Below are 24,033 nucleotides of genomic sequence, written 5' to 3'. Positions count from 1 at the left end.
AGAGAACCAACCATCGCCCACACCAAGAAAATCGGGTGACTACGGTGGACGGGTCACGTCATCAGGATGTCGGATAGCAACCCGATCAAAATGGTTCTCGAGAGCCTTCCGACCGGTACAAGAAGACGTGGTGCGCAGCGAGCTAGATGGGTCGACCAAGTGGAGGATGATCTGCGGACCCTTCGCAGAGTGCGGAGCTGGAGACGCACAGCCATGGTTCGAGTCGAATGGAGGCGACTCCTACGTACAGCAGAGGACACTCAGGCAATAGTCTGACCGGTAAGGTAAACTACACTTCACGCCTTACTATTTGAAGCCCATCCAGAACCATACTAAAATGAAAACGATGCGCTTCCAACAACCCTCTGATAAGATAACGAAAAAAGCCATCACCGACAACGATTGCAAAGCAGCGTCTAGTTGTTGTCACTTGAAGCGAACCAATCAGGCAATCAATTAGTAGATATCACGACGACTAGATTATTGCCTTCACTGAAATCACTCAATTAGTAATCAAAGTACCTCCCCAGCCATAATTCGTTTCACCGTGGAACTGTGTCAATTTCCCCGTTTAAAGCTTTGATTCGGTCGTCAAATTTTCGGACAGCAGATTAGGGAAGATTTATTACTCTACCGTTGTCAGATTGTGACAGTCATAAATCGGCGTACTTTTTTTTCGTTTGAAGATAGCGTTGTCGCGTGTGCAAAGCTGGAAAAAGGCAGTGCGTTTGAATGGTAGTGAAAGTGAGATTTCTCGAACACTTATTCAAAGGGACGAAAGTGGAAGAACAGTTAACAAAGTCAGGGAAGATCGTTCTATGTAGCATAAGCACAGGTTTTCTAGAATGATATTTGATGTAACAAACACAATTTGTGTTCTTCTTCTTCTTCTTCTTTATGGCTCGACGTTCTCACTGGAACTTGGCCTGCCTCTCTTCAACTTAGTATTCTTTGAGCATTTCCACAGTTATTAATTGAAGGGCTTTCTTTGCCTGCCATTGCATGAATTTGTACATTGTGAGGCAAGGACAATGATACACTATGCCCAGGGAGTCGAGAAAATTTTCCCGACCGGAACGGGAATCGAACCCGCCGTCTCCGGATTGGCGATCCATAGCCTTAACCACTAGGCTAACTGGAGACCCCACAATTTGTGTTCGTTGCTTCTGAAAAATACGGAAAAGGGTTCTAAATAAAATTCGGCAACAAAAACTTCAATGTTTTACAATCCGTTTTTTTTTTTTCAATTATACCAAAGTAACAAACGTCCTCTTGAATAAGTATTCGAAAATCCGGTGTCGAGAGCGCGATTTTCTAATGATTCATTGCCCTCATCCGACGAGAAAATGCCATCGTAAGCAATGTCGACTTTTCGCGTTTCCACAGAAGGACACTTGGTTTTAAATTGAATGACATCGAGTTAGGGTATTCCCACTCTCTCGCTCTCTAAACTGTGCTTGGAACATTGCGTGAAAAAAAAAAGCGAACATGAAATTTTCACGATGTCATCCCGCGCTTGAAGAGTGAGTGAATTGGAAATTGGAAGGGACATTAGGAGAAGGAGGAGAAGTGTCTCAGGAGTGGAATCTGTTGCGCCTAGGTTGAAGAAAATACGCAATAACTAGCCGAGAGTCGGTAGAACAAGAATAATGCCTCCCCCACTGAAGCAACTCGAACTGTCAGTGGAAGAAGAGGATCAACAGGCTGCTGCTGAAGTGGACTTTCCGGAATTCGATAAAAGTTAGCATCGCTTATTTATGTGGTAATATTTTTGGAGCTGAGTGGGCGTAGGGCAGGGGGAGGTGTTGGGATCAATTTAGTATGTGTGTGGAGTACGAGAAGAGATACGCACTTTGTTTGCAAACGAATGTTGTATTCACGTAAAAATAATCGCTGTTTCATCGTTTTTAAGCATTGTTTGTAACTGATGCCTAACTAGCACAAGTTGTATTGCAGAAAACTGGGAAGCGAAGCAATATATTATCCATGTATATTGGATATAAACCAGCCACGATGGGTTGAAAATCTTCCTAATAAAGTTGATAACAATAATACAATAGGCTTCAAAAATGTTATACTCTAATCTAGTCTAGTTCACGCATACACACATTCATTGAATAAATCCTGGAAAATTATAGAATTGACTGCTTTAGAATATTTTCATGTTATTATTAATACTTGCAGTTTATCAAAGATGTATTACAAGCATCTCAGTGGCCAGGAGGCATACTGTGCAGCGGTGTAATAAATGTTGTAGTCATTAACGCTAAAATTTAGTTTTTATTGAAATTAGCGAACGGGGACATCTCGTTCACACTACCCCGTATACGTAGCATGAATATGAAATATGAACGTTAGGAGTGACGTTGCTAAGAAGGTTGATGTCACTCCTTGATCCTTGGGTCTATGGAATGGAATACAGGCACTTCTTCCTTAGGCTCTAACGCTTAGGCTTAAGGCCCCTTAGCGTGTCATCACAAAATGGCTTCTTTAAAATCATTGCCGAAATTCAACTTTACACAACATGACACCAATACATATTTTCAAAAATTGACGCTTATCTTACCGTCGTTGGGGGTGAGAATGGGTCAAAAAAGGATACTCAAAGATTGTTTGTCAAATAACAAATGCAATTGAAGTCGGAATAACTTTTTATTTGGTATGTATACTCTTCTATGTGGTATTGATAGTTTAGCAAGAAAGTATTACATTATATGAATTGCTTGCAAAACTACAAATGATTGAAAATTGACCCAATCTCACCCCTTAGAGGGGGTGAGAATGGGTCAAAGTATTCGAAATCGCCTATCTAAGAATATAAGTTAAGTTTATTGATCATATCTAGCAAACCAACTTGAAACACAATGTAACCGTGACGAAAAAAAAACTTAGGTACCGTAAACCGGGGTCAAATTGATCTCCGGGTCGAAATTGATCAGCCGATTTTCCGTAAGATAAAACATACTTCAAATAGTTTCCAAGCAAATATCGTTTAGTATCGGTTCCCAACTGCACAATAGTTGAAGGAGATTATTTAAAATATGCCAAACCTAACCGAAAAACGTGTGATCAATTTCGACCCGGAGATCAATTTGACCCCGGTTTACGGTAATGTTTAAAGATGATTAATCCACCTAATAGGGATCATACAACCGGAAAAATGGTGCAAATTTCATAAAATATCGTTTGTATGCTGTATCGCCATTTGTAGCCACCATAACCATCCTCATTTAGAGTTTCAACCTCCATGAGAGGAAGGGGATTACAATGAGGAAGGGGCGCATTGAAAGATTAATTGTAAATAACATGATATTTTTAGTATACTGCATAAGAAATGTTTAACCAAACCCTTTGTTATAAACTCTTATGTACATGATCATTGGCCTCTATATTTTCAAAACAAATCACTCCATCTCAAGATAGGGGGTCGTTCAAATATTATGTTACGCAACATTTCACATCATTAGACCCTCACCCGCAATAACATTTAAACAGATTTTTTAATTAATTTTGTATGAATCCTAGCACAACGGTATAATTCTTCTTCTGTCTTTAGTATTTTTATATATTTTATGAATGATCCTTATATGGCATTCTGAATTCATAAATTTCAAGTTAAATACTCAATAAACAATCTCGTATGCCGTAATTCAACGTTCGTTCGCTTTCCGACATTGTGTTATGTAACCGGTTTTATAGTCCCAGTATTTCCTGGATCCCACTACCGTCTGGTAGTTTCACGATATTTCCTTAAAGTTTCAAAAATGAGTGGAGAAGAAAAACACTGTTAAGTCTATTTTGTGAGCTTACGATATTGCAGTACACTAAAGATTAACTGATGATTAGAGCAGCTGCCCAAATGCATGGGTGTATTGTTATAAATGATTTTAGGCACACACTCGCTTGGCACTTCTCGACATATTTTCGAAAGACAGTATGCTTTTATGAAGATACGGTAAACATGGCACCACTCTATCGTCAAATGGGAACTGGATAACAAGTTGAATTTTTAGTTAAGGTTATGTGCACTCGATAATTTGCTTGACCCAATCTCACCCCCATTCTTAATACACTGCGGCCACTTTCTATAGCCGCACCCACGATTTCGCACTTCTAGCAATTTTTACGATTCAATCGATATGTGGAACGATGTGTATCAACTAGTGTTTGTAAAATATATGATTTACATGAATAAGTATTGTAAACTATTTGTTTGTTAAGCGAAAAACACGTTATTTCCATAATTTGGGCGACCATTTTCTATAGCCGCACTACGGGTTCTTCTTCGGTAATCTGATTTTTTATAAGAAATCATTTGATCAAACTGTCTCAAATGACAAAATTAAGCAAATTGGAAATAAAACTAACGAAAAGCAATGAAAAAATCAACCAATTAGTTTTCTTAGTACAAAAAACTAGTTAACTTTCACTATTTTTACTTAAAAGTTCTCTTTAAATCACAAAAACAATATTTTAAGTGGACAAATATATTGTATTGCTTCCTATCGGCAATATTTATTTGAAACATGATTTCTTGGATGATTTCTATAAGATTTAAGGCTGTAATACCAATTTAACAATCACTTTTCTGGAACTTTAGAATTAAATTTAGCCTAATATTCGCTTTATTTGGATGAATACGCAATATTTATGACATTATATCACTGAAAATTCAACTAAACAGTTGCTAATGATCCTCATGAATACAGATTTAAATAATCCTAATGGATGCAAGAGCTTAATTTTGCGCCAGCACTTCACTAAATTTAGCCCAATTTTACAATTTATGATATAAAATCAACCAGAACTACAGGAAGACTACAATCATAACCCCTTTCTTTTCTTTTGCCCCAAAATGAACAGGAACACCTATATTTGAAATCTTTTGATAGAAACACATCATTTTTACTTTACCAAATATCGTCAAATTGATGGAAAGTTGGATAAAAGCTGTTATTACAAATCGTCTTCATAATTTAAAATATTCATCTTATGTTTAAATGGTAGCGAAGACAATGCTGACCTTCCAAGTTGAGTTTGATGAATTCCCGAAGTATCTTCATTGTATATTGATGTTGTATACGATGTCTTTTCCAAGTTTCATCAGGATTGATACACAAAAACTTATGAATTTTCCATTTAAAAGCTTAAAAAATCGATTTTTTTACAATTGAATTAGGTTAATAAGGGTTATACGCAAAAAAATGAAACCGGAAGTATAATGCAATGATTGTTTTGAGTCAGCAGCATTTATACTTGAGATTTAATTCGATTTTTTTTTTAGTTTTTTGGGATATCTTTAATAACTTATCCATAAAACACCAGTTTACCAAGTCTGTGCCCTATTTCTCGTATTAAAAGACCTTGTTACTTAAGTATTTCGTTAAACTTCTTTGGTTTGGTCTTGATAAGCTTTATTTGGTCGTTTAAAGCAGTAATAATGAGCATACTTTATGATAAAGCAGCTGATCTAAGGAAAACCTGAAGTGCGGCTATAGAAAATGGTCGCCCAAATTGTCGAAAAACTGTATTTTTGATATGAAAAATATACACATGAAGAAAGTTATGCTTGCAAACATCATATTTTGCAATAACTATCAGATGCATATTGTTTTCCATATCGATTCTATCTTTGATATTGCTAGACATGTGAAACTGAGGGTGCGGCTATAGAAAGTGGTCGCAGTGTATTTAGACATAGGGTCGAAAATATTGAATTTTTAAATAGAAAGATCAATAACAGCCCGCTTTTTTCATTGCATCAACAAGGTAATACCTACAGCTAACCACTTATAAGAACATTTATGGTTAGCTACTTGTGTTAATCATTACGAAGGAGAAATTTTTTCAGAGTGATTTACTAGAAGTTTCATCATATAAGTTTAGCCACAAATTTAACAAAAAACGATTATTGCTGAACATCTTATTCTGCATCATGTCGTGTAAAAACATCTCTTCTTTGAAATAAAATAAAGTTTTCGATATAAATTAGCGATAGTTGATGAGCTATTTCAAATGTTATGTTTCTCCGTTTTGACCCAATCTCACCCCCCAGACCCATTGTCACCCCCATCGACGGTATTTTATAAGATTATCCATTTTACGCAAGATATTTGACATAAAAATGTATTCACACTACTACAAATACAAGCACCTTTCCAAGTAAACACGATACTAAGAAGCAATTTCACTCGAAAGTAGATATTTTTATCGATTTGTTTCTACCGCACTCAAAATCTGGTTGGTGGTGTTTACCACCCACCGCAGTACCAACGACGACGACGGCAGCGCGGTGGTGTCTTTTGGCGCGCACAATCATCGATCATTGCATGCAGTGATGTCGATCCTGCGGGCCAAAGCGCCAACAAAATTAATCGAAATCAATCAAAAAGTCAAAATAAACCCATTGATTTTGCTTCGAAAAATCAAAAATAATTTGTCGGGTAGTTATTTTTTTTACTTTTTACCACATATTGTAAGTGTAATAAGCAAAGCATTATAATTGACGAATTCTTCGCAAAGCGGTCCGCCAGCACTGCTGTTGCAGCAAACATAAACAGTGGAAAAGCATACCAAAATAATTCGATCATTTCCTGCTCAATACATAAAAAAATCAACATTTTCCGTGACATTTGGATATGTTTCCTTGTTATTCATTGAAGTAGAGTAGTTTACTGCTTGAGTTGCCTTCAAAAAAATCATATTTTCGAAATGTTTACATTGGAGGTACCGAGACAAAGACGTACTATTTTTGTTTGTTTGTTTATAGAAATGCTACACAACTACTATCGTGCTTGATGATTGTTTGGAATAAGAATCAAATAAGAAGAGCTAATTTTGAGCTGACACGCTAAGGGGTCTTAAGCGCCACTAGTCGCTGTCTGAAACGAAAATAGAATACTAATGCCCTTCAAGAATGGGAAATCTGATTTAACAAAAGTAGAGAATTGTCAGACAAAAGAGATACAAAACAAGCAACAAAGAAGGTGCGGTGATTACTCTTTATCCCAACTGTTATCAGATAATGACACGATCTCGAACTTTTTTGTTGGAAACAAAACGGAAGCTGAATTTGTTACGTACTTTTCAACTCGTGAATAATCGATTATTACTTATTTTTTTTATCTAGTTCATTTATTTGGGGCTCAATCGCGTATAACGCTTTACGGAGCCGAAGATCTTTTTTTTGTACTTAATAGTATACACTATACACTATACATAGTAATAACTTTTTAATGATATCTGTTAGTAATGGGTGGAAGCCAGGGTACTCGTGGCAGCTCGAGGTTAGAAGGTCACATTTTGAGGGATGGACAGGGTAAGGATTGGGCTAAAGGTTTCACTGCTGCTCATCCGGGGGTGAATCGCATCTTGCTAGCGTATTCGGTGCCTTGTGGTGTTGGTACCAACTTGTTGTGGAACTTGGTCTTCCGGATGGCCAGGAGCAGCTTGGTAACACAAAGAGGACAAAACAGAGAAAAAAAAACTGGAGAAGAAAACACAAGCAAATTAAACTTTTATACCAGCAGAGCGAAGAAAGTCGAAAATACATCCCATGTATGTGACATCGCGGGTCCCCAACACATCTCTCACAAGAACAAAGGGTTGTCTACCTCGGGCCTCAAGGGTATCCAAAAGTAGCGCTCTGGAGGCGTCATTATCCGGGCATTGCCAAACTACGTGGTCGATGTCATCATAACCGGAACCGCACTTACTACAAACATTGCTCAACGCGAGGTTTATCCTGTGTAAATGCGCGTCTAGCGAGTAATGGTTGGACATAAGTCTTGACATCACGCGAATGAAATTGCGACTTACATCCAGACCATACCACCACACTCGCAAAGAAACATTAGGAATAATGGAATGTAACCACCGTCCCAGCTGGCCATCTCGCCAATCATTTTGCCAACTTTGAAGAGAACTTTGGCGAACAAAATGGAAAAATTCATCATGTGAAATTCTTCTATCATAGATCTCACCTTCCTGTGCGCCCACCTTTGCGAGAGAGTCCGCCTTCTCATTGCCATAAATTGAGCAATGTGAGGGGACCCATACAAAGGTAATCTTGTATGATCTTTCGACCAGTGCACCCATCTGCTCCCTTATTTTTGTAAGAAAGTAAGATGGATGTTTTACAGGTTTCATCGACCGGAGTGCCTCAATCGAACTAAGGCTATCCGAGAAGATGAAGAAATGGTCTACGGGCATGTTGGAAATCATCCCCAAAGCGAAATTGATTGCTGCCAGCTCAGCAACATAAACCGAACAAGGTTCCTGAAGTTTGCGGAAGGCGGTGAAATTTTCATTGAAGACACCGAAACCAGTGGATCCATTTATGCGAGACCCATCAGTGAAGAATCTCTTACAGGAATTGACATTTTGGTACTTTTCGTTAAAAATGCGAGGAATAGATAGACATCGAAGTTGATCTGGTATTCCATGAATAACTTGTTTCATGGACAGATCGTATTTAACAGAGGAACTGTCATTAGTGAAGTGTACACGAGGAGGATTATAACTTGGTAGGCTTATGTCAGATGACATGTAGAACAGATAGATTCTCATGAATTTTGATTGAGTGTTCAGACTGAGCATTTCTTCGAAGTTTTCAATGACAAGTGTGTTGCTCACTCCACACTTGATAAGTAACCTTAGCGAGAGCTCCCAGAATCGGTTCTGGAGAGGTTTCACCCCTGCCAGGACCTCTAGGCTCGCATTATGCGTTGAGTGCATACAACCGAGAGCAATACGCAAACAACGGTATTGAATTCGTTCCAACTTTATTAGGTGGCAGTTTGCTGCTGAGTGGAAGCAGAAAGAGCCATACTCGAGAACAGAGAGAATAGTCGTTTTGTAAAGTTTTATGAGGTCTTCCGGGTGAGCACCCCACCATGTTCCGGTAATTGTGCGTAGAAAATTGATCCTTTGTTGACATTTTTGCACCAAATACTTGATTTGGGTACCCCAAGTGCCTTTTGAATCAAACCAGACCCCAAGGTATTTCGAAGTCAAAGACTGGTCGATTTCTATTCCCAAAAGATTGAGTTTCAGTTGGGCTGGGTTCCGCTTTCTAGAAAACACAACCAATTGAGTTTTTTGCGGAGCAAACTCGATCCCCAAATCTCTTGCCCAGATTGACAGATTATTTAGAGAATTTTGCAATGGTCTTTGCAACATTTCTGCATGTGGGCCTTTTAGAGAAACCACAGCATCATCTGCAAGTTGTCTTAGCGTGCATTGTCCTTCCAAGCAACTATCAATGTCTTTCACGTAAAAATTGTAAAGCAAGGGACTTAAACATGAGCCTTGGGGTAGGCCCATGTAACTAATTCTGGAAGTTGACAGTTGTCCGAGATTGAAGCTCATATGTTTTTCTGACAACAAATTATACAAGAAATTATTTAAAATTCCTGGAAGTCCACTATTGTGCAGTTTTTCTGACAATATTCCTATGGAAACTGAATCAAAGGCGCCCTTAATATCCAAGAAAACTGAAGCCAGTTGCTCCTTTTCCGCAAAGGCCAGTTGAATATCTGTTGAAAGCAACGCTAGACAATCGTTTGTTCCTTTGCCCTTGCGAAACCCGAACTGTGTATTTGAAAGCAAATCATTCGATTCAACCCAATGGTCGAGTCGTGATAGGATCATTTTTTCTAACAATTTCCTTAAACATGATAACATAGCAATTGGGCGGTATGAATTATGATCAGACGCTGGTTTACCAGGCTTTTGAATAGCTATTACTTTGACCTGTCTCCATTCTGGCGGAACAATGTTATTCTCCATCAATGAGTTGAACAGGTCTAGTAATCGTCTTTTCGCGATATCTGGGAGATTTTTAAGAAGATTGAACTTGATCATATCGTGTCCCGGAGTGGAATTGTTTGATGAAAGAAGAGCCATAGAAAATTCCAGCATAGTGAAGGGTCTGTCCAGAGAACCGTCTCCTGAGGATGTTTCCCAAGAAATCGGTTGTGCTGGGACTGAGTCTGGGCAGACCTTTTTCGCGAAGCTAAATATCCAACGGTTGGAGTATTCGTCACTCTCATTAGAAGAAGAGCGGTTTCGCATGTTGCGAGCCACTCTCCAAAGCGTTGTCATTGAAGTTTCTCTAGAGAGGCCCTCAATGAAGTGTCGCCAATAACTACGCTTCTTCGCTTTCAGCAGGTTCTTCAGCTGTCTTTCGAGCTTAGCATACTCTTGAAAAAGATCTGAAGTACCATGCCTACGAAAAGCTTTGAAAGCATCAGATTTTTTAAGATACAACTGGGTGCAATCATCATCCCAGCCTAGTGTGGCGGGTCTTCTTTTGAAAGTTGCACTTGGAACTCGTCGTTTTTGTGATTCTAATGCACTCTTGTATATCAGTTCTGACAGGAATCGATATTCATCCAAAGGTGGGAGGGGGTTGAATGATTCGATGCCAAAAGATACCGCTTCTGCATATTTTTGCCAATCGATATTCCTTGTGAGGTCAAAGGGAACCTGAATTGGTTGGTCTGACCTTTCACTATTATGCTTTATGGTGGTTATAATGGGCAAGTGATCACTACCATGAGGATCCTCGATTACCTTCCACAAGCAATCTAATGATAGTGAACTTGACCCCAGTGATAGGTCGAGACGACTTTCTTTGCCGTCAGATGCAATACGTGTCACTTCACCTGTATTTAAAATGTTCAAATTGAAATCGTCGCACAAATCATAGAAAATGGCCGCTCTATTATCGTCATATGGTTCGCCCCACCCTGTACCATGTGCGTTCATATCACCCAGAATTAAAACTGGATGTGATAGTGCAGCAACCGCATTCCAAAGATGACGGCGGTTAATTGAAATTCTTGGAGGAATGTAAACGGAAGCTACGCAAAGTTCTTTACCCTTTACGTTTATTTGGCAAGCGACGATTTCTACGCCAGGATGAGTCGCGATTGGAATTCTATAAAATGAGTAAGTCTTTTTGATCCCCAAAAGAACCCCTCCATAATGGTCATCTCGATCCTGGCGTATAATGTTAAAATCGTGGAAGTTGAGTTCATCTTCAGAAGAAAGCCATGTTTCACAAAGGGCAAATATATCACAGTCAGAGTTGTGAATCAAAAACTTAAACAGGTCTAATTTAGGTTTTAGACTATGACAGTTCCACTGTAGCACAGTGATCATATCTTGTACCTCACTTGATGAGTTATCCATCGAAAGATATGATCGCAGCAAGGAGGGGCCATGATTGTGTCAGATTCCGAAGATATTCTTCTACTGTAGGTATAAACATATCAATAATGCCTCTAAATGTTTCTGGAAGGCTGAGGGCATTATATAAGCGATCCACGAGAACCCTAAAAGTAAACAGTCCTCGCTTGGGTCTAGGAGGCTTGCTTGAAATGCGAGGAACTTTGGTAGCTTTTTTCTTGCTACCTTGTCGAATATTTGTCTTTGAAGTGTATTTAACAGGCGGAGACGGGGATGACAGATTCTTGCTACAACATGGATCTGAAGCTAAAGGAACCTGATTATTCGGAGTTTTTAAATTTACCCCGCCTCCTTTGACATTAGGCAAACTTTTGAGGGAAGACTTCAAAAAGACCTTTCGGCGCAATCCCGGGGAAGATGATGACTTCCTTTTTCCAGGTGCGTGTACCTCCGAAAGAGATCCACCCTCATCAGTTTCGCTATCGTCCTGATCATCGGAAGACAACTCCTGATAGGGATTTTCAACTGGGACAGCTGATTCAGAAACGGAATCTGGTGTTTTAAAAGATTTCACCATCTCCGCATATGTCTGTTTGGAGCGCCTTATGATAGAGCGACTCTCATTTCGAATGCGTCTTTTGTAAGCCGGGCAAACTTGCAAGTCATGTGGATCTCCACCACAGTAGCTACATTTTTCCGCTTCCTGTGTGCAAGAGTCCTCCAAATGAGCTTGGTTGCATTTGCCACAACGGGGCTTGTTGTCGCAAAAGCTATCACTGTGACCAAACTGCTTGCATTTGGTACAATTAAAAACCTTCGGCCTAAAAAGATGCACTGGGTAAAAACCACCATCGATTACAACAAATTCCGGGAGGACGGAACCTGGAAAAGTCACTCGAAAAAACGCTGAAGGCGAGTACACCTTTTTATTTCCTTCCATGGAAGCCTTAGATAAGCGTTTACAGTCTAGGATAGCCACATCAGGAATTGACCTATTTTTGAATCGACCAAAGCCGGTCTTGATGTCCTCACATGTCAGCATTTCGTCGAGGATCTTCCCCTCCACCTCCACTTCTCGTGCTGGCACATAGACCGCGTATTCAACGGTAAACGCTTCGTGTTGAGCAATTTCATTTGCTGCTTTGTAGCTAGGTGCGGTAACACGCAGCTTGGATGCTTTCACTTGGTGAATAACGGTCCCAGGATACTTACGCGTCAGCTCTCGAGAAATCGAAAGCATATTCAATGGTTTGCATTTGCGCCGGAAATAGACAACCCAAGGCCCAGGCGAAGATGGCTGATAAAACCGCGTACGAGCAATGATATCATTGGGAGGCGTTTCGCCTCCATTGGATTCATCCATGCGCAGGAGAAGAATTAATACAAAATTGGTTTATATTTTAACACACTCTGTGTGGAACGTTAGCTAATAAGAAGAAAAAAAAACCCGGAAAAAAAAATCACAAGAAAAAAAAATATATATAAAGAGAAAAAAAAATTACAATTGCTCACTCTGGCCTCAGCCCACTGTTGAGCCTCAGCCCACTGTAGAGCCTCAGCCTACTGTTATTGCAAAGTGGACAAACAACTAACACGTGATGACGTGATGAGCGGAGGAATGGGACAACACAAAACGAGATCGAATATCGATTATACTTATCGAGTGTATAGATAGCTGTTTGTTGGTGATGCCTCGGATGCACAGACAAAACGCTGCTGCTGCTTTTGTATCACCCGTCACACTCGTCACCGCCGCCGCCGCGCGCCGCCGTTGTTGTCGGGCCCGCTATTGATGGCGTGGGTAATTAAATTTTCGTTGCACAGTGCACTATTCCAATGCCTGCTTCCTTCCCGCGATCGCGGATCGCCCAAGACAATCGTCTTCGTCCTCGGTAGGATAAATAACTCGCGATATAAAAAACCACTAGGTGGGCAAAAAAACTCCACCGGCTACAAAGCGATTGACTGCGATTCAGACACGGTACACACGACCGGCTGCTTCAAACGATCGGTAAGGAATGATTATTACTTAAACAATATCAAATCTGTTTGATGGTAGATCTTCAACAGCGTTGCAGTGTTTACCGACACGAAGTTACCGCTCGAAAATCGTATTTCAAGGCTGAAAAATCTTTAAACTCGTGGTGTACTATCGTTATCTTATGTTCAAGTTGGGACAAACTTATGTCGCGTTGGGTAGCTTGTCACAACAAATGTAGGTTGCGACATTGTCATTATTGTTACGCGATGGTTGAATTTTGATTCAGTGGATTTAATACATTTATACCCGTTTTTTTTTTGTAACACCATAAAGAACACCCACCCTCTCAAGCGTTACTACATTTGAAAATGAACCCAAAGAACCCCAACTATCCGATGCTGAATGAGAGCACGGCGCGCTAATGCCTGGTTTACATTGTTCAACTGAAACGAGCACTTCACTAACAAACTTATTAGAAATATTCATTCAAAATGAATGATGTGTTTAGACTAAGCAAACAACTCAAACGGCCACTTGAATGCCCTTGAATGCAACTCAGTTGAAGCACAGAGAACAGACATCCACGTTAGAACAAATTTCATTCAGAAAGTTGTGTAAGGATTTGAATCCTTACTTGAGTGTGGATGCCAACTAATACACGATGAAAGCACTAGCGCTGCCAAACACCATATTGCCACAGTCAGTGGTGAATTGAAATATTTCAAAAGGTGAATTAAATTTGTATGGGAAACTAGCCGATTGCAGCGCCACGCTGTTGCCACTTGTGTTGCCAATGAAATATTCCTTACACAAAATTCAGATTGCACTTGGATGTCTGTTCTCAGTAAATACTGCTTATGGACCATGTCGAATTTACCACACCACAGCTTATAAAAATTCAACAAAAAAACGGATTTGGAATAAAAAAAGGACGGTGGTGATTATCTTGGCTATTCCAATGGATACCAGTAAACTCTGGGGGTCTCCAGTTAGCCTAGTGGTTAAGGCTATGGATCGCCAATCCGGAGACGGCGGGTTCAATTCCCGTTCTGGTCGGGAAAATTTTCTCGACTCGCTGGGCATAAAGTAGGGTATTGGTTCCCTTCTTAAGCATGTGGCTCCCATTTTCATCCTACGAAAAACAAAGGATTCAAGCGTTGTTTGTTTTGTTTCATATTTTTGTATTTTTTTGTTAGAAGTGAGCACGCATAAAAACAAAAAGAACGGAATCAATCGGTGCCGTAATCGTTTGTTTTCGAATAAGATAAATATGGGAGCATGAGATTAACGATGGGACACATACCCTATCTTTGTAATTGCCTCACAATATACAAATTCATACAATGGCAGGCAAAGAAAGCCCTTCCATTAATAACTGTAGAAGTGCTCAAAGAACACCAAGTTGAAGCGAGGCAGGCCAAGTCCCAGTGGGGACGTAGAGCCACAAAGAAGAAGAAGAAGAACCAGTAAACTCTGTATAAAACCTGTGGCTGCGATCTTAAGAATGCTTTCAGAAATAAGAAATTCTTTTAGTTTTTTTTAACAATTTGCTTGGAAAGCTAACCAGAACTAGTTCCGAAATTTCTCATAGGATTTTTTCCGAAATTATATCCAAGATTTCTTCCGGAATTCCTCTTCTGGAGTTTCTTTCGAGATTTCTTCAATAGGTCTTCACAGAATTTCTGGCAATATTTCACCTAGATTTCCTTCCGTATTTCCCCAGGAATTTCTTACAATGGATTTCATAGGTTATCCCATGAGGTATTACGAGAGAAACTCCCGTAAAAATCTCTGCAAGAACCGAGGGCGTAGCCAGCTTTACGGTCATGGGGGGGCAAGCACTCTTAGCAAATTTGGACCTACTCGCTTTTATAACTTAACGCAACACGATGAAAGTGCATATAATAACGTTACATTCTAAAAGCATTATTTAACCCTTCAGCAGTCACGCTGTAGTATTTTGTACAATACGTTAAAAAAAGTTCGCCGCATCTACACAAATCAACGTGGTGCTTGTAGCGATGACCAATTTCTGGAAGATTAAGGATTTTTATTAATTCGTGCATTATCTTGCTCTGATTTTTTTGTTAATTTCTACAAAACATGCATAAGAAATTATAGCTGAACTCTTTTGGAAATTACTAACTCTTTTGAGACTAACCAACAATTTCCTGGTTCCTGTATGCGTCCTTTTATCTTCCAATTATCTTCCAATACTATTCGCTAGAGGAATTCTTCCACAAATTCTTGAAATTATTCAAAAAATCAAATCGTAATTCTGAAAAAGTTCTTGGGCACACACGGTGTCAAAATTTTGATTATTATCGAACTTTCATGTACCTCGGATTTTTCTTCGAAAATGATTAGTTTTTGAGCTATATATTCATAATCGGACAACTAGAAAATATTTCATCGGCGAAGATTTTTCCATACATTTTGTATGGGACGTTTTTTGGGCTAAAATAGTAATTATTAAAAAAAACTCAGCTAACTCAAATATTCCCCGATAGAATATTTTCAAATTTTGCATTTATACATTATAGCCGAAATTCTAACATTCTATGAAGAAAAACCCGAGGTACATGAAAGTTCGAAATAATCAAAATTTTGACACTGTGGTACACCCTGAAAAGAAAATTGGGATAATTTAAGGATTTTTGAAATTCCCGGAGCAATCCCTGGAAGACTTCCTGCATGAATCCCTGGAGCGATTCCCACAGGAATGCCTAGTGGAAGCCCTGTAGAATCCCTGGAGGAATTTCCGGTGGAATCCCTTGAAAAATTTCTGAAAGTATACTTGGAGGAATACCTGGATAAATTATGGGAGAAATACCTAGAGAAATTTCTGAAGAGATCTCATTAGGGAATTCTAGAAGAAAACCTAAGATAAAATTCTAGAGAAATTGCTGAAGGAATTTTGGAAGGAATCCCTAGAAAAATTTCAGATGATATCTCTTGAAGAATTCTTAGAGAAAATCTAAAAGAAATTTCTGAAGGAATCCTTGGAGGAATTCTTAGAGAAATCCCTGAAAGAATTCCTGGAGGAATCCCTGAAGAAATTCCTGGGGAAATCTCTAGAAAGAATCCTGGAAGAATGCCTGGAGAAACAAATTCCTGGAGGAATTCTTGGATGAGACCCAGCAGGAATTCCTGGAGAATTTTTTTTGATGAATTCTTGGAACAATCCCTGGAATTCTGGGAGGAACTGCGGGAGAAAAAACCTTGAGAAATTCCAGGAGGATTTGCTGGAAGATCTCCTGAAGGAATTTCTTGAAAGTTCCCTGGTGGAATCTCTGGGAATATCTATGGAGAATTTCTTTGAAAGATCCCTGGAGGAATCCTTGAAGCAATTCCTGGAGGAATCTCAAATTGCTGACATAATTTCTGAAGGACGCCAGGAGCAATTGCTGGAGGAATTTCTGGAGAAAATCCTGGGGTATTTCCAGGAAGAATCCTTGGAGAAGTTGCTGGAGAAATTCCTGGATAAAATCCTGGAGGAATACCTGGAGGTATTTCTTTGGGAATTACTGGAGGAATCTTTTGAGAAATTCTTGGAAGAATTACTGAATGAATTTCTAGAGGAATCCCCAGAGGAAAACTAGGAGATTTGTATTTCTATTTCTGAAAAAAAAAAAACTTTTGAGAAATTTCTGGATTAATTTGTAGCGGAATTCCTGTTGGAATTTCTGGAGAAATCCTCGAAGGAATTCCTGAAAGAATCCTTGGGGGAATCTTTGAAGAATTTGTGAAGAAATCCCTGGAAGAATCTATGGGGGAATTTTTGGAGGTATCCCTGAAAAATTCCTGAAGGTATTCCTGGAGGATTCCTGAATGAATTTCTGAAGGAATCCCTAAAGGATTTCCTTTAAGAATCCTTGGAGGGAACTTCTGGAGGATTTCCTGGAGAATTTCCTGGAGGGATCCCTGGGAAAATCCCTGGAGAAATTCATGGAGAAATTTCCGGAGGAATCCCTGAAGCAATTCCTGATGGAATCTCAGGAGAAATTCCTGGAAGAATTCTTCAAGAAATTCCTGGTGTAATTCCTGGAGAAATTCCTGGAGGTCATGGAGAAATTCCGGGATAAAATCATGGAGGAATGGCTGGAGGAATTCTTGAAAGAATTACTGGATGAATTTCTAGAGGAATTTCCAGAAGAACCCTGGGAGATTTCTATTTCTATTATTTTTCTATTTCTGAAAAAATACTTGAAAAAAATCCTGGAGGAATTTCTAGCAGAATTTCTAGAGGAATTCCTCAAGATATCCTCGAAGGAATTTCTAAAGGAAACCCTGGGGGAATCCTTTAATAAGTTAGCAAAGAAGTGTAGAGAAATCCCCGAAATATTCCTAAAGGTATTCCTCCAGGGATTTTCTGGAAAAATTTCTGAAAAAATCCCAAGAGGATTTGCTGGGAGAATCTTTACTTCTGAAGGATTTCAATTCCTCTTATTAGAGGTTTTTTCCAAGATTTTTTCAAGAATTTGTTCTGGAAATCCTTTCAAGTTTTATTTTTAGATTTCTTCAAAAGGATCTTCTCAGATTCCCAACGGGTTTCCTTCTGCAATCATTCCAGTTCCGTCTGGAATTTCACCCGGAGATCTTTTTGAAATTCTGTGAATAATCACAGAAGCATCTCTAAAAGAACACAATAGATCAACTATTGGTCGCAGTGATTTATGACCCGAACAGAAAAAAAAGAAGAAGCTCCATGAGGAATCTAAGAAGGGCCTTCAGAAAGAACACCAGAAGAAATTTATAAAAAAAAACTTTCAGAAGATCTGTTTGAGGAAGGACGTTCTGGAGGAACAACTGAAGAAATATTCCCAGCAATCGTAGGAAAAAATCCTGAAAAAGGTCACAGAATAATCTCAAGGAGAAATTCATGAAAAAAATTCCTAAGAAACTCCTTGAGAAATGTCAGAAGTACTTTCTGGAAGAAATCGCGAAGAAATTTCTTGAAGAACCCTATGAGGAATTCCTGAAGCAATCCCAGCAGGATCTACAGAGTAGACTACAGAAAGAGCTCCAGGAAAAATCTCACAAGAAGCTCCTTGAAGAATCTAGTCTAGTCTAGTCTAGTCTACACATACACAGCCATTCATTGAAAGAATCCTGGAAAATGATAGAATCGACTACTTCTACCATTTTTCTTGTCATTATTAATGTTTGCAGTACATTTGAAATGCATTACAAGCATTAAAGCGGCCAGGCCTACTGTGCAGCGTTATTGTTTTTACAATAAAGCCATTAAGTGGGGACATCTCGTACCAACCACTCAGCTGTTGAGAAAGCAAAATAGGTGAAAATCGATGGGGGTGACGATGCTAAGAAGGTTAATGTCACCCCGTGGTCCTTCGCTTCCTGGGATGGAACACAGGTATTTGGTCCGTGTCCTGGCCCTTATGCCTAGGCTTAAGCGCCTTTACTCGCTCTCTGAAATGAAACAAACTGGGTGCGAGGGAAACGTTGCGTAACTAAAAATTAGTTTTCGATATTTATGAATGCCTCCTTAAGAAAAAAAAAAGAAAATGTAGTTTGAAACGGTCTCACCGATTTATCTGGAAACTGCTGTTCTCGGTGTTAAGGGGAACGTCATCATTACAGCGCAGTCAGGCTTGCTCCTCGTCTCACCACCGTCGGGCACGCAGTCCCAGTCAGTCATCATTCGAACATTACGCCGCTTCATGACTCACTCATGAATCGTCCAGCTACGAGCTGCGGCATTCAAACCATTCAAACACGCACAGAGACACGAAAGGCCTTACGGATGTTGCAGCGCTATCAACCGTTTCTTTCTGAACACAATTCAAAACTATCCTTTTCACTCAATATCTTCTATTTAGTACACAAAGCGTCGCCGTTTCTTGACCTCTGACGCACTCACTAGCAAGAAGCGGAAGGGGGTGGCAATTGATGAGAGACGCGTCACACAACTGAACCCTCAGAAGAATCGATGAAACTGCTACCTTTCACCGCCGCCGAGCACTCCCGCACACCCGCAGCCGATGATTGCGCAAGTAAAAAATGTGGTTCCCAGCGCGAATTTCACTTTTCCCTGGAAAATGGCACTCGGTTTCGCTACGGCGACACTTGCAATTTATTTTTTAATACTTTTCTGTCGGTTTTGGCATATACCAAAATACCAAAAATTTCAATATTTTCACGAATTTACACTTGATCGATACTTCGAGTCTCACACACTCAGCTTTTGCTGTCTTACTTTTTACGTAACAGTTGCCGCAATCCGGGTGGCGTAGCGCAAGCCAAATCACCATCGAATCCGCGGAAACGAGGAACACGAAAAAACGCAACAAGCGAAAAAAGACACGTCAGTTCGCGGCGAAGCCTACTTGGATCTCCTCACAAGAAGCTCCTTGAAGAATCTGGAGAAGAACTTCTGCAGGAATACCAAGCAAAATACCTGGAGGAACCCCAGAAGAGATTCCTGTAAAAAATAATCCAGATGGAACTCCAGGATGAGTACTTTTAACACGAAGGAGTACCACAATCAATGCAGGAAATAACTCCTTTGATATTCTCAAATGGTGGGATATTCAGATCACAAAACTATCACGCCGAAGACCTAGGATCAAGCAGGAGCCCTTGAAAAGATCAGAAAGAATAGAGTAACCAATACAATTTGGACCCCCTTAGTCGTATTATCACAACTTTCACAGATTTAATGAAGAGATGATGAAAATTTTTGGAATCATTCGGTAAATAGATTGTTCTGCACGAGCAGCAATCATTACCTCACTGGAATTATCATTCTCTCTCTCTCTTCTTGGCGTAACGTCCTCATTGAGACAAAGCCTGCTTCTCAGCTTAGTGTTCTATGAGCACTTCCACAGTTATTAACTGAGAGCTTCCTCTGCCAATGACCATTTTGCATGTGTATATCGTGTGGCAGGCACGATGATACTCTATGCCCAAGGAAGTCAAGGAAATTTCCTTTACGAAAAGATCCTGGACCGACCGGGAATCGAACCCGTCACCCTCAGCATGGTCATGCTGAATACCCGTGCGTTTACCGCCTCGGCTATATGGGATCTTTGGAATTATCATTATTTGCCTTGAAACCCGTGCGAGTGTCGTCATGTTTACAAAAAGAAAATGTGGTTCTGGGGAAACTTACAGATGTAAACAAAAACGTTAATCATTCTAGCGCATTAAGGACAGACTTGTTAGAATCCCAACATGGCCGCCACAATGGCCGACTTTGGTACCTACTCACGATTTTGATCGCACAAATCTGTTCGTAAACAAAACCAGCGTACCTGAGCTTCTTGTTTTAAGCTTATTATAAGTGAGCAAGAGCAGAATAATGAAATGCACTATTGTTTGGAGCCTGCTTCTTGAGATTTGTGCGTCTGAAGTATTGATGCACTGTTGAAGCGGGATTTTGAGACGTTTGTCCTTAAATTCGCAAAGTTCGTCTAATCAGCCTTTGCCAATCAAGTACCGTAAACCGGGGTGAAATTGATCATTCGGGTAATTCCATACTAGGAACTCTTAGGCGTCGTAATGATCTTAAACTTTTTACGTTATCTGGTTCGTAGATGTCTTGAGATGAGTGTTGACTTTTTTTTCAGAAAAAAGTTGGTTTTGCCTTTTTTTTAGGAATTTGCAATGTATTTCTCATTTAGCTGAAATCATGGCTACTAAACAATCGATTGCTAATAAGACTTCCCGTAAATTCTCTGTTTTAATATTTTTGTGGAGCTTTGGTGAAGAAGTTATATAGCTAATAAGAACATGAAATAGTTTAAAAAAGTTAATTTTATGTTGAAATAGTCATTTATTGTGACAGAAATCACTTATTTCAAATGAAATTGCCTATCTTTAGGCGTTAGGGGAAATTTCAAAATTTAATTTTGCATTTAAAGTATTAAATTCACTAGTTGTAAGATTTTAGACGCGTTATTCGGTTTAAGAAAAGCAAAATTAAGCGGAGAAGGAAATTTTCCTTTCCAGCCGATGCTTATTGTATACTGATCAATTTCGCCCCAAAGTGTCATTTCCAGTTTTTTGGTTTTTGGAGTTATTTAACTTAAAGTTTAGATTTGTTGAACAAAATTCTGTCACGTGGTTCCATGGGGATCCACTGGGTACTGATTTTGCAGAAATCCTTTTGGCAATATTTGGAATTTCACTAACGCTATCCGCAAAAGTTGTTTTATAGTGATCAATTTGACCCCGGATTACGGTACACAGATAAAAATAATGAGATTTACACGTCATGTAAACTTCATGTTAGTCATGTAAACTTATAGTTATGATGGTTTACATGATATATCATGTAAATTTGTGTTACATGTCATGTAAACACTCAGAGTCATGCTGAATTACATGACATATAATGGAAATTTACATGACATTTCATGACTTTTACATGATACTAGCTGTACCCGGCAAACTTTGTCTTGCCTACTGCGTTTTTTGACGTTTCAAGTTTCTAGTCAAGACCAAGTCCCCGGTCAAAATGTACGGAAGATCGATTTTCAAAAACTCACAAACCTTCCTTGGATGAAAACTAACAGAACAAAACAAAGACGGCTAAAATCTGACCTTCCGTTCGCAAGTTATGCGCGGTCCCACGTATGCCACTGCATTTTTATATATATATAGATGTCATGTAAACTTCTGTGATATCCCACGCTCCAATTATGTGCATCATATGTCACAAAATTTTACACTCTTTTTTCGATCTGTGTAATTAGGATGTGATCCAGCATATCCGGCAGATGCTTCGAAAATAGTTTCAAACGGATTAAAACACCGGGTGTCCAAAATATATACTTAAGGGGTTTCAAAATACATCGGGGTGTCCAAAACAGTGAAAACTGATACTTCAAAAATCAATTATTTTCATCAAATTTTCAACCAGAAATGACCTTGTTGGTATTTTTAACGGCCATTGGAGGCTTTTACGGTCATACTTACATCATCATTATGTGTAACACACTCTGAATATGTTTGATTTTAGTTTAAATTCAAACTAATGTCCTCTAGGGGTCCATAATTCGACCGTTACCCTACCAAATCAAACAATGTGAAATTTCGGTAGAAACTACTTGAAAAAATACCTGAAATTAACACCTGCTTAGAAAACGAACGTATGCATGCTCAAAAAAATATCAGAAAAATCACAGAAGGGATTCCGAAAATATATAATATCAGGTAAATCGTCATTGATGGAAATCTACATGATCAAAATAAAGTTTACAAGAGGTTATACCATTCTCTTATGTGAGTGTTCGCATAAATTTTAGCTACGCTACTGGTTCCACAAGACAGTTGCGAAACGATCCATCTGTGCAAATCTCTTCTTCATACATTTATGTAGTCGACTTTACTGTAAATCTTCCCGATGTAAACCCCCGCTCTATTTACTCTAACTCTATCCTCTAATACAGCTCATACTAGTAACACGTGTCATTTTTCAATCTTCCAGGCCCTGCCTTTATCCACGTGCTGCTCCTGAACAAAACCATCCGCCTGTTTGTGGTACTGGGCTTAGCAGCAATCGTTATCCCAGCCTTCGCCTATCTGTTCTTTTTCTCACAGGAAATTGGCCATGCTCCCAAGCAGCAACTGGTAGGGACTTGTGGCCACCCAACGCTCTATCACATCCAGTGCGGCTTCACTAACATATCCCAGAACGAGTGCCACCGGCTGGGCTGTTGCTACACGAGTCTCTCCACATGCTACCACTCGCTGCCCTCGGAGCACCAGTTCCGTCTGGATGGAGGAGAATGGCACGACGGCGCTCAACTTTCGCCCACCAGGAATCTTACGCCGTACCTCAAGTCCTCGGTGCCGAAAATTCGCGCCCATCTGACCGCCGTCAACGGGACCCGTTTGCAACTTTCGCTATCGACCGTTTCCGAGGAAACGCCGCGCCAGCATCCAACCGAGCAGCAAATAAACCTGATTGAAACCGACCAACTCCAGGCTCGCGTCTACAGTCCAACGTTTTTCGTGGAAGTGAAACGCAAATCCAACGCCGAAATTGTTTTCTCCACGGCACGGGGCCCCCTGGTGGTGTCGGAGGGCTTCCTCGAGTGGACCCTCCATCTGGGGGTGGACATTCTGTTTGGACTGGGCGAAGCCGTGCTCGAACCGGGCCGGAAATATCTGCTGCTGAATAATCAGAACGCGTCGGCCGTGCCGGTCGTTATGGGATACAGTGAGTATATATTGGAGAGGGCGATAGGGCCAAGGTCTGTGCCTACCTGGAACTATTTCGAGCTGGTTTCGGTGGCAATAGCGTATCAAAAAGGGAGCATGTACGTAACAATTTGGTCATTTTTAGTGCACTACAATTGATTGCGCTCTAGAAATGAATTAATAGTAGATATAAAGCAATGGTGAATTGTTGACAGCATTCTGCGAACACCGTTTATGTTGAACAATTACCTATCAATATCATCACCATCGATGAATATTTGATAGCAATTTTCTCTCGTTTTGAACTGAGATTTCCTTCAGTAAAAATGCATTCATTGCATTCCGGGAAGGAAGTGAATAGCAGTGCAGTTAACACATTTTAATGGTGCATTCAAATTTAACGATGATGCCGATGATATCAATAACAAATTATTTAACATTAAACTTTGAGGAAATCGGCGAGTCGAATGTTATAACACATATTATTTGAATCAAAGAATCTTTTAATAAAGGATAAATTTACAAATTATACTGAAATCATTATCAAAACTTTGCGTTTCAACTTTCCCCGATATAGTTATTTTTTTTTTGTTATCGGATCCCAGACGACAGAAGTGTTACACTGAAATAAATTTTGTTGTAGAAACTACCGATTCCATATTAAAATTACTAATCGTACCTATGATTCC

The 24,033-nt window shown here is 39.6% G+C and overlaps 1 protein-coding gene across 1 annotated transcript; it reads left to right on the top strand.

Annotated features, from left to right (window-relative positions):
- Window positions 1–446: 446 nt before the first annotated feature.
- LOC109418271 (uncharacterized) lies at window positions 447–23,503 on the top strand. Its single transcript, XM_062857180.1, has 3 exons — window positions 447–735; window positions 1,387–1,740; window positions 22,629–23,503. The coding sequence occupies exons 2-3, from the start codon at window positions 1,650–1,652 to the stop codon at window positions 23,501–23,503; spliced, it is 966 nt and encodes a 321-aa protein (XP_062713164.1). The 5' UTR covers window positions 447–735; window positions 1,387–1,649.
- Window positions 23,504–24,033: the final 530 nt, after the last annotated feature.

This window comes from Aedes albopictus, chromosome 3 (genome assembly GCF_035046485.1).
Source record: "Aedes albopictus strain Foshan chromosome 3, AalbF5, whole genome shotgun sequence".
Lineage (NCBI taxonomy): Eukaryota > Metazoa > Arthropoda > Insecta > Diptera > Culicidae > Aedes > Aedes albopictus.
Note: the sequence above shows the minus strand (reverse complement) of the source record. Positions and strands in the feature narration are given on the sequence as shown.

Excerpts from the sequence above, each read along its gene's own strand:
- LOC109418271 (XM_062857180.1), top strand. The coding sequence starts at position 1,650 with ATGCCTCCCCCACTGAAGCAACTCGAACTGTCAGTGGAAGAAGAGGAT. Across the intron at positions 1,741-22,628 it reads CTTTCCGGAATTCGATAAAA|GCCCTGCCTTTATCCACGTG; the intron begins GTTAGCATCGCT and ends TCAATCTTCCAG.